This window comes from Saccopteryx bilineata, chromosome 5 (genome assembly GCF_036850765.1).
Source record: "Saccopteryx bilineata isolate mSacBil1 chromosome 5, mSacBil1_pri_phased_curated, whole genome shotgun sequence".
In the NCBI taxonomy this organism is placed as follows: Eukaryota; Metazoa; Chordata; class Mammalia; order Chiroptera; family Emballonuridae; genus Saccopteryx; species Saccopteryx bilineata.
In genome coordinates, this window is record NC_089494.1 from 136,039,266 (window position 1) to 136,051,467 (window position 12,202).

Consider the following 12,202-nt stretch of genomic DNA (forward strand, 5'->3'; position numbering starts at 1 on the left):
GTTGTTTACCCTCATAATCACAAGCCAGATTGGGGCTGCAGTTCACTACCGGTACCCAGTGTCACAAGAGTATTGTACGTTTAGCTCTAGCCCACAAAAAGATCAAAATTAAAAATCTGAAGTACAGGTCTTCCTGAATGCCAACCACTTTCACACTATTATAAAGTGAGAAAAACCATAAATCAAACCATTATAAGTCAGGACTGTCTGTAGTTTCCTGAATGTATCTAGTTAGTTTTTTAGTGCTTACTCTTGGGATTACAATTTACTTAATGTATCACTTTACTAGAATCAACATTTCATTACTTCAAGTAGACTGTAGAAACTTCAATAATTATATCACACTACATTCCTCCCTTATTGATACAGCTGTCTTAAACATCTCTACACAGGAGTGCTACACTTCATAAATGTTGTAATTTTTGTTTTGAATGTCAAACAAATTTTTTAATTCAGGACAAAAGTCTCCTCAGATATTCACCTTTCTATTGTGTCTTCATACCTGACATTTCAAATTTTCTTCAGTTATGATTTATCCCTTTTGTTTGAAAACTTCCTATAGCAATTTTTATTTTTAAGAAAAGGACTGCTAGTGATAAATCTCTTAGTTTACTTTCATCTGAAAATGTCTTTATTTTACTTTCATTCCTGAAGGATATTTTTGCTGGATATACAATTATGGATTAACAGGTCTTTTTTTTTTTTTTTTTTCAACATTTGAAAAATGTTACACCACTTCCTTCCGGCTTCACAGTTTCTAAAAGACATCTGCCATTCAAATCATTATTACTCTGCAGGTAATGTGTTGATTCACTGAGCTGCTTTCCAGACTGGGAGGCTGGGGTGGTGGAAGGAGTGGGGTGGGGGAAGAGTCCTTAGTTTTCAGGAAGTTTATTGCAATGTGCTTAAATGTGGATTTCTTTGGGTCTATCCCCTTTAGTGTTGTTCTATGCTGTTTAGTGTTTATTCATCTTCCAGAATCTGTTGGTTTGTCTTTTGTCAAATTTGGAACATTTTCAAACATTTTTTCTGTATTTTTCAGCCTTGCAAGCCTTGCATTACTGTTTCTACTTTCCTTCTGGAACTCCAATAAAACAAAAGTTAGATCTTTTGTGTTTTCCCACAGATCTCTAAGGCTTTGTTTACTTTTTAAAAACACCTATTTATTCTTCCTGGGACCAGAAAGCTGGCCTGGCATGTTCCTCCCATGGCGACAGCAGAGGTACACAAAAAAGCAAGCTCTGGTACACAAACCCATCTCAGTGCTATGCTAGTGACACATGTGTTCACATCCTATCAGTGAAAGCATATCACATGACTGAATGCAGTTAATGACAGGACAACACAGCCGATTCACAGTGGGAGGCCACCACAAATATACACCACAAAGAGCACAAATACAGGAGTGGGTAAAGAATGGCCTCAATGACTCGATGCAATCTACCCCAGCAGGAAATCTGATCTTTTACCTTTTAATGGCTTTTAAGACTGTCACCAGGCCCTGGCTCATTGGCTTAATTGTTAGAGCAGGGTCAGGATCCTTTTTGGCTGAGAGAGCCATGAAAGACACATTCTAAAATGTAATTCCATGAGAACCATACAATGACCTGTGTACATTATGCATTATCCAATAAAAATTTGGTGTTGTCCCAGAGGACAACTGTGATTGACTCCAGCCACACGCAACCATGAACATGAGCGGTAGGAAATTAATGGATTGTAATACATGAGAATGTTTTATATTTTTAACTTTTTTTTTTTATTAAAGATTTGTCTGCGAGCCAGATGCAGCCATCAAAAGAGCCACATCTGGCTCGCAAGCCATAGGTTCCCGACCTCTGTGTTAGAGTGTCGGCCCAGCATGTGGAAGTCCCAGGTTCGAATTCCGGTCAGAAAACACAAGAGAGCGACCATCTGCTTCTCCACTCCTCCTCCTCTTCTCTTTTTCTCCACCCTTCCCGCAGCCATGGCTCTACTGGTTTGAGTGTATCAGCCCTGGGCTCTGAGGATGGCTCCAAGGAGCCTCCACCTTAAATGCTAAAAATAGTTCAGTTGCTAGCCGCCCCAGATGGGCAAAGCATCAGCCCCAGATGAGGTTGCCAGGTGGATCCCGGTTGAGGCACATGTGGGAGTCTGTCTATCTCCCCTCCTCTCACTTGGAAAAAGAACGGTGTAAAAAAGATTGTCTACCTATACTGAAGCTCTACAGATCCAATAAAGTTTGTCAGTATGTGGACTGATTTTTACCTATTCTTCCTTTAGTTTTAGAAAATGCCGAGTTTTTATTTTTATATATTATTTTTCTGCATTTCCTCCATTCTCTTCTTTTGGAATTCCTAGTATAAGTACAGAAAACTTCATCTATCTTCCATTTCCCTTAATTATGCATTAATGTTAATCTTTTTGTCTTCCTTTTATAGTTTATGCTATTCACTACACTTTTTATTTCAATGACTATCTTTTTTATCTCAAAAATTTCTAATTTATTCATTGCATTTACCTGTCCATGTAACATGTTTTGATTTTAAAATTAATTTCTTGTTCTTTTAAAACAAAAGCCTTCATTTAAATCCCTAAAGATCAACATATTTAAAGTCTCAATGATCTGATTCTTGATTTTCCCATCTTTATGCCAGCATTTAGAGCTCTTCATGTGTTTGGAATTCTGAAGAACAGTCATTTTGAGTGAAAGATGCTTTGTTTGTTTCCTCTCTCTCCATTCATGCTTCTTTATATTTCCCTCCCAATCCTTCCTTCTGTCTAGTGGGCTTGTAGTTCTCTTCACCTATACCCAGTCTAGAATCAGGGATATCTAGTATGTGTGTACATATACTCTTACTTAGCTGTCATATGAACATGCTGCTTCTTTCCAAATTTATAAAACACTCATTGAGGGTCAAGACCATACCCTGTACAGTATCCAAACAACACCTATACAGTACTGAGCATCAAAAATGTATTGAGAAAATAGTAAATTTCCAGTGTCTATATTCAGGGTTACAAATCTACCTGACAGAAGTTATTTAAGACTCACTTTCAATGTTAAATTTCTTAGGGTACAGCCCTGGCCAGTTGGCTCAGTGGTAGAGCATCAGCCCAGCATGTAGATGTCCAGGATTCGATTCCTGGCCAGGGCACAGAGGAGAAATGCCCGTCTGCTTCTCCACCCTTCCACCTCTCCCTTCTATCTCTCTCATCCCCTCCCACAACCAAGTCTCCATTGGAGCAAGTTGGCCTAGGTGCTGAGGATGGCTCCATGGCCTTGCCTCAGTGGTTAGAATGGCTTCGGTTGCAACAGAGCTACAGCACCAGATGGGCAGAGCATCACACCCCTAGTGGGCTTGCTGGGTGGATCTTGGTCAGTCACATCCAAAGAGTCTGTCTCTGCCTCCCCACTTCTCATTTAAGAAAAATACAAAAAAAAATTTTCTTAGGGTACAGAATTTAATCTGCAGTTTTATCATACAGTAACAATCCATTAAATAGTGGTTCTAGACATTTTTTCTTATTTCCTTATTCATACTGTACCCAACTCAAGCCTCCTCTCCACATCAAATTTAATTGGAAGTACAGGATATTGCCAAAACCTTTTGATACTTTATCCTTAATGGCAAATGGAGAGAGAAAATAAGATCACAAAACTAGTAACTCAAAACTGGTCACAATTAGCATCTGTTTCCATTGCTGTAGAACTAACTACCCTTTACAGTTTTGCTATAACTCAATACCTTGCCTCTCTTCATTCTTTCACCCAGGTCATCTCCAGAAGTCCCAAAATAAAGCCTACACACCTTCTGACCAAGGAATGAACAGAAGTTAGTAAGAAACCCAATAGGAATATTTAGCCACCAGTTAAGTAAAGGTTCCAAATTAGCCCTTATGTAAAGTCATTCTGGGAGTCTATCCATTCAGTGGACCCTGATGGGGGGGGGGGGGGGGGAGAATCACTCAAAGAAGAACTTTTATGTTTGATGTCATTACTCCAAGGAATCAGACTAATAGGAGCTACAATTTAAATTTCTCAAGAGGAACACAATGTAACATATGTTTAAATTATTTAATTAGTATTATGTTCATGAAATAGTAGTCTTATATATTCAAAGCCATTTTCAGTGAAACACTTTCAGCAGATTTTTCTTCTGGGTTTTTTTTTAAGTCAAAATCTGATCTCATATTTTATAAACCTAATAGAACCAACCACTATTATATACTTTTCTTTCTCTTTTTCTGAGAGAGAGAGACAGGAACAGCTTCTGTTCCTGTATGTGCCCTGGCCAGGGAATTGAACCAGCAACCTCTGCATTGCGGGATGACACTCCAACCAACCAAGTTATCCGGCCAGGGCTTAATTTTTATTGGTTTTAGAGAGACAGACAAAGAAAGGAAGAGGGTAGGGAAGCATTTGTTTTAACAATCAGTTGTGCATGTTTTGGTTGCTTCCTGTGTGCCCTGACCGGGTCGAACCTGCAACCTTGTTGTTACAAGACGACACTCTTAACAGATGGAGCTAACCAGCCAGGGACAGGTTTCAATACTGGACAGTTATATCCCCATTTTAGGCATCAGTATCCACAGATATTTTCCTTTCCAATTTAATCACTACATACAATTAAATTGTTTTTATAAATGGTACCAGTTGTAAAAAGTAACACTTGACATGATCTTCAAATCCTTTCTAGTACATTTAAAAACCAAAAATATTATTAATCTTATTGTGCATAGCCCTTTTCTCCTAAAAATTTGGAACAGCAATATTAAGCTTGAAATATTAATTTTTCACTTAAAAGTTTTATTGAGACACAATTACATTTTAAAAAGAAAGCTAGATTATTTCTATTCAATTTTTGGAAAATGTAAAAAACAAAATATCCCGCCTGATCAGGCAGTGGCACAGTGGATAGAGTGTCCATCTGGGACACTGAGCACCCAGGTTTCAAACCCTGAGGTTGTAGGCTTGAGCACAGACTCATCCAGCTTAAGCGTGGGCTCACCAGCTCGAGCATGGGGTTGCTGGTTTGAGTGTGGGATCATAGACATAGCCCAATGGTTGCTGGCTTGAGCACAAAGTTTGCTGGCTTGAAGCCCAAGGTTATTGGTTTGAGCATGGGTCACTGGCTTGGCTGTAGCCCCCCAGTCAAGGCACATATAAGAAAGCAATCAATGAACAACTAAGGTGCCACAACTATAAACTGATGATTCTCATCTCTTTCCCTTCCTGTCTATCTGTCCTTCTCTCTCTCTCTTTCTCTGTCTCCAACGCATGTGTATGCAAAAAACAAAAACTCTAATTGTTGCTAGTATATCACTCAACTGATATGCCATTGTTCATAAAATTAGAATATTATAGCCTGACCAGGCAGTGGCGCAGTGGATCAAGTGTCGAACTGGGATGCGGAGGACCCAAGTTTGAGACCCCGAGGTGTCGCCAGCTTGAGCGCAGGCTCATCTGGTTTGAGCAAAGCTCACCAGCTTGGACCCAAGGTTGCTGGCTTGAGCAAGGGGTTACTCAGAATACTGAAGGCCCATGGTCAAGGCACATAAGAGAAAGCAATCAATGAACAACTAAGGTGTCACAATGAAAAACTGATGATTAAATAATGCTTCTCATCTCTCTCCATTCCTGTCTGTCTGTCCCTGTCTCTCCCTCTCTGACTCTCTCTCTGCCTATGTAAAAATAAAATAATAATAAAAAAATAAAAAAATTTTTAAAAGAATATTATAATGATCAGAGGGCTCAGGACAACTTCAATGTTTAAAGAGTAGTATAATATTACCTTCAGTTAGAATCAGATTTAAAAGTACAAATTAATAATAAAATTTTAAAAATCCACAAATGATTTATTAAATTATAATTCATAATTTTAAGGAGTAATAATATAAAACTTTTATTCCTAAAATATGTGAAGAGCAATTTGTGCCACTTTATAAATTTTTTTTTATTTTTCATGGCATTTTTAAATATATATATATTTTTCCCCTGAACTGAGAAGCAGGGAGGCAGAGAAACAGACTCCCACATGCACCCAACAGGGATCCACCCAGCATGCCCACTAGGGGGCGATGCTCTGCCCATCCGGGGCGTTGCTCCATTGCAACTGGAGCCAATCTAGTGCCTGAGACAGAAGCCAAGGAGCCATCCTCCGCACTGGGCCCAACTTTGCTCCAATGGAGCCTTGGCTGAGGGAAGCGAAAAGAGAGAGAGAGAGAGGAAGGAGAGGGGAAAGGGTGGAGAAGCAGTTGGGCGCTTCTCCTGTGTGCCCTGGGCAGGAAGCGAACCCAGGACTTTCACATGCCGGGCCAATGCTCTACCACTGAGCCAACCAGCCAGGGCCTTAAATACATTTTTATTTGAATCTTTCTTCATTCTTGGTACTATTTTATGGTTAACTTTAAGTAAAAACAATGTTACATAAAAAGATCAGTGGTTACTGGGGGAAGGGGGTGAATAAGAAAATAACAGGATTTTTAGGGCAGTCAAAATAGTCTGTATATTATAATGGTAGGGAAGTAGTATTATACTTCTGTCTAAACTCACAGAATGCACAACACCAACAGTGAACCCTAAGCTAGACCACTGTTAGTGATCATGTATCAATGTAGGTTCACCCTTGGTAAAAAAATGTACCACTCTGGTGAGTGACGTTGATATAGGAAAGCCTATGCATGTGAGGGACAGGAGGTACATAGGAAATCTATTTTCCTCTTAATTTTGTCATAAACCCCAAACTGCTCTAAAAAAATAAAGCCTCACAATGTAATAATATCCTCTCAACTCTTTGCACATGGGAACTTTTGTAATTAAAACAATAATCTTCATTAACACCAATATGTTAATCTGCAAATAGTAATTTTAAAATCATATTGTCTAATACCATTTGTATCACTTCTAATTTAGAAAGTATGAATGTAAACAACAGAGTAGTTAAAAATATAAAATAGTTTTATTTCTGCTGAGCTGGGCCAAAAACAAATTACCTATGTAAAATATGTAATAAAATACCAAAAAAAATGCATATTTGAAGTTTTGATAAAGCTTTTTTAACTACGAGAAAATTCTAGAGCTACATACTTAATAGCCAAATTAACCAAAAGAACACACTCCCCAAATCCCATCAACTTTCCATAGTAACAATCTACATTGATCCATAAGATCAATGTAAGTTGACCAATATAACATTTTAAAAGTTATCAGAGTTATAACGGAGGTCTTTAGTTACTGGCTCAATACAAATTTACAAAGCGTTATTCCTAGAAATCAACTACAGGCTGTATATCTTACTCTATGAGTATCAAAGCCTTGTAATTTCATAAAATATTTAAAGGGCAGATTACACTCACATAGGAAAAAAATACTGTTAGCCATAGTTCACTAGATCAGTGTTTCCAAACTCAGTCAATTTAACAACACCTAGTGATTTTTTTCTATATCATGTATATTTATTTATACTAGTAATATTTTTCTTTAAATTGACTTATTTTGGGGGAAAATTTTTTCTTTAAAAACTGAAGTCTGTCTGATAATTGATGCCACAGATATGCTTACAGTCATTTTCTAAAATATCAGAAGGTACCAATTAAAATGTAAATGTTTGTTCAGATATCATTTAAACTCAGTCCTTGTGTACTTACCTGAAAAGATATATCCAGTGACACCCTAGGAGACCTTCTCACCACAGGCTACCTATCTCGGCCAATAACTGACTCAGTTATAACACACATTTCATACAAGAATAAACCTGAATACTGAGTTGTTTTTCTTTCTCTACAAATAAAGATTAAACATAAGACCAACTTCATGCAGGAAACTTAATATATTTGAGATAACTAGATATAAGATGGCATTACTTGAACTGAAAAAGATTCTTATTTCCAGGAATAATGAAAAACCAACTTTAAGTTAAACCAAAAAAAAATTTTTAAGAGGAATGATCAATAATATATAGCAAAGATAATGCACATTTTAGCCAGTCACAGGATTCTCAAGGAATTCTAAAGAAACTGACCTTCTGTTTTTTAAAAGTTGAATAAAAGTTTAAAACTGAATCTACTGAAACCATTTTCATATTATTTCATTTATTTTTAAATAGAAATTCAGTGTTAGGAAGTATTACCTTTGGCAGTTCCCATTCCGACCTAGATCCATCAGCACTGTAGTAATACTGTCTACCTTGACCATCAACATGCTTGAGCCACTACAAAAACAGAAGAGGTGTTATTTTTTAACTTAAAAAAAAGTGAGTTTAGCTTCTTACAACCAGAAATATTAGATAGTGTTCATATGAATTTTATTCTACTTACTTTAGAAAAATGTAAAAAAATTTAATAACCTTATGCTAATAGACCAACAATTTAAGTTTGGTTAAGATTAAATAAACTCAATACTAAATGTAAGTTTATTTTCTCTCTCCTCCAAAGTCAACCAAGTGGTTCAAGAGCCACTTAACAACATAAATATGTAACAAATATACGCAGATATATATGAACATTCGGCCATACTCGGCCTGGAACCAGGATTGAGAAATTGACAAAAGGGGATTTTTCTTCAATCTTTAAGTAGAGAACTACTCAACAATTTAAGTCAACTTTATGCAGCCAAGACATCTTACTCACTATGGTTAAATAATAATAGAAAAACTATTCCATACAATGCAATACAGATAATATGAGAGGGAAAAGACTAAGTATTGCTATACAAATATATGCTCTTGATTGTAATATACATGAATACTGTTTCCTTATGTTCTAGTGTCAAATGATTAAAGCAGAAGTAAGGGGTAAAAGCCTACTTCTATTCATTCCCAAGGGCTTATCCTAAACCAGCCCAACCAACCATTTACCTTCTCTGATGATACAAGATGTAACATACACATAAAATTTCATTGTGAATTCCCAAACTAGTTAATCATAAAATACCAGATTCAATGTTTTTGTTTTACATAACTTGGTTATAAAAGAAAAAGCAGTACAAGAAGTATGGTGGTATATCATAACAACATGCTAAGAAAACTACTCTCAAAAATCTACTCTCCCAAGAAAAATTCAGCTGGCCCTTGGTATACACAGGTTTGCCATCTGCAGATTTAACCAACTGCAGATTAAAAATATACTCCCCAAAATAATCCCAGAGTTCCAAAACATAAAACTTGGGTTGCCATGTGCCAAGCACTACACAGAGTCCAAGCAAATGAAGTGACGTATGGACAGACCCTGCTGTAGTAGTCCATGTGCAAATATGTATAGGTTATAGACAAATAGTATGCCATATTATATAATGTGAGGATTTAAGCATTCTGAAATTATACAATAGTATCTGTGGGGGAAGCAGAGGGTCCTGGGACCAAACCCCTAAAGCAGTGGTTGGCAAACTCATTAGTCAACAGAGCCAAATATCAACAGTACAACGACTGAAATTTCTTTTGAGATCCAAATTTTTTAAACTTAAACTATATAGGTAGATACACTGTTATTAACTTAATTAGGATACTCCTAAACTGACCTTTGCTAAACATTCAAGGGGCCAAAGAGCCACATGCAGTTTGCTAGCCTCTGTTTGCCGACCAAGGCCCTAAGGAAACCAATGGATGAATGTATAAAAAAGTATGTTTATAGAAGTCTAAACAATCACACTCAACAGGCCTATTCCTAAAAAGGTCTGTTTTAAGTGGGTCTGGTACCATGAAAATCAATGTAATTGTAAGCAGTTTAAAAGCATGAGTCAGTAGTCATATTGAGTTTTCATGATGTCAATTGACATGACTACAGAATTTTAACAAAGAATGTTTTCTTGAGTTTTTTTTAAATACTACTAAAAGTTCGGTATACAATGATTTTAATGAGAAGATTCAACCAAGAAAATTAGATGAGAAGAAAAGAATGTACCTTTTCATTAGTATAGTCACTGGTATATAAGGTATGCCCATGTTCATCCAACTCTTCTGACCAACCCCTTGGTGGAGAACCACACTGACTATCTGACTGGCTGTAACAAATCCTGTGGTAGTTTTCTTCTGATGAAAGAAGCTACAAATAGTCAGAAACATAAGGATTTGTCTTCTTTGAATAATACAAGTATGTAGCAGTTGAAAATCTAAGAGACCAACTTTATTTGACTAAAAGTATCACAATATCTTGAATATATTTGAATAATTTTCAAAAGAAACTGTTCACTCTTTTAAATGGTATATTGTAAGTGCTGAGGTAAAATTAATAATAATTATTTTATCACATTAATAAAACCTTAGAAAAATTTACTATAATAAAATTAAAATATATGTTGACAGAAGATGGTTTGACTTTGGGTGATGGGCACACAATGCAATACGTAGATCATGTATCATAGAAATGAACACTTGAGCCTGACTAAGCAGTGGTGCAGTGGATAAAGTGTTGGCCTGGGATGCTGAAGAGCCAGGTTCAAAACCCCAAGGTCTCCAGCTTGAGTGCGGGCTTATTGGCTTGAGCACAAGACAGCTGGCTTGAGCCCAAAGGTTGCTGGTTTGAGCCCAAGGTTGCTGGCTTGAACAACGGGTCACTGGCACTGCTGGAGCTCCCCAGTCAAGAGAGAGCATGAGAAAGCAATCAATGAACAACTAAAGTGCCGCAACTATCAGTTGATGCTTCTCATTTCTCTCCCTTCCTGTCTGTCCCTGTGTCTGTCTGTCTCTCTCTCACCAAAAAAAAAAAAAAAAAAAAAAAAAAAAAAAATATATATATATATATATATATATATATATATATATATATTTATTTATTCCACACAAAGGAAATGACAGGAATCCTCTCCAATAATGGGGAATGTACAGGAATCCCTAATCACAAGCCCACCTTCATGCAATACAAATTACCTATCTACCGATTTCCATATGTATAAGACACTCCCATGTATAAGATGCACCTTAATTTTAAGGCCCGAAATTTGAAAAAAAAAATGTATTACATAAAGTTATTAAACTCAAGTTTAATCATCATGAAATTCAGAGAACTCCTCATCTGCGTGGAAAAGCACGAAATGAAAACAAGAAACCTACAACCACTGTATAAGACGTATCCAGTTTTTAGACCCCAAATTTTTCGGGTAAAATGCATCTTATACACAGGGAAATACGGTAAGTGGCTAGTAAAAATTAGAGCTGAATATTTAGTTTCTAATGTTCACAGAATACTACTTTGCCTGGGCACCTACCTGGCAGGCACAACAGCAAACCCTCTCTGAAAGAACAAACTTCAACCCCTGTATTAAAGAATTTCTATACATGAGTTTCTAAGAATTATAATCTCACGCAGGCACACACACACAACAGGTGACAGCAGAAAAAGACAGTATATCAGACTTTCAAATACATTATGTACTGGAATTATCAAAAGTAAAATAAAGACTAAAAAGAGTTATAACAAATAAGTGCAAGAAATGATCCTTCACTAGAAACTTCACTGCAGGAAAAAAAACTATAAAGGGTATTACTTGACAAGCGCAAGGAACATGGAATATTAACTGTGTATTAAATAATACATCAACATTAAAACTTTTTCTGTGAGAAATTCATCTTTCACCAAAATAATGATATTCCTGGAAAATGTCCATATACTTAAGAGAATAAAATAATTATGCTGTCTGCTCCAAATGGTTCAAAAAAGAGTTACTAGAGGGTGGAGGGAGGAAGAAGATAAAAAGGAAATGTGGCAAAATATTAACAGTTGGTAAATCTGCATGAAGGGTCACTGGTATATGGATGCTCACTGTACTATTCTTTCCAGTTTTCTGTAGGGTAAAAACTTTTCATAGTAAGAGAGGAAGAACAAATAAAAAGAACACTTTTTAAAAAGTCAAAGATTAGTTTAATGTAACATAATGTAGATAAAGAGGAAAATAGTGAACAAGAGCTACACCTAGAAATTATTGAGAATGAAGCAAAGAGACACAGAGATAACATTTTTAAATATTAGGGAAATTAAGAAACATGACAAACAGTGAGCAGACTAAACATTCATCTACTCAAAGTTCCAGAACGAGAAGAGAAAATGGGACAGAAGCTACATACAAATAATGGCTAAAAATTTTCCAGAACTGCTCAAAGATAGGACTCCTGAAATTTAGGGGTCCCAACAAAGCCCTGGCAGAAAACATAAAAGATACCTTCATTTAATCACATCACAGTGCAATTACAGATGGAAGATAGTAAAAGTTGTCAGCAAGAAGACACAG

General features: G+C 36.4%; 1 protein-coding gene across 4 annotated transcripts in view; it reads right to left on the reverse strand.

The window, feature by feature from the left end:
* The window catches only part of ARHGAP12 (Rho GTPase activating protein 12), a 157,943-nt gene that overhangs the window by 56,527 nt on the left and 89,214 nt on the right, over positions 1–12,202 (reverse strand). For 3 of the 4 annotated variants that reach the window (XM_066280416.1, XM_066280414.1, XM_066280415.1), the window contains exons 5-6: positions 9,880–10,020; positions 8,112–8,192 (exon numbers count right to left, since the gene is read on the reverse strand). In XM_066280416.1, coding sequence (XP_066136513.1) covers positions 8,112–8,192; positions 9,880–10,020 — 222 coding nt within the window. The remainder of the gene's footprint in view (positions 1–8,111; positions 8,193–9,879; positions 10,021–12,202) is intronic. The other variant, XM_066280417.1, reaches the window with a different exon arrangement.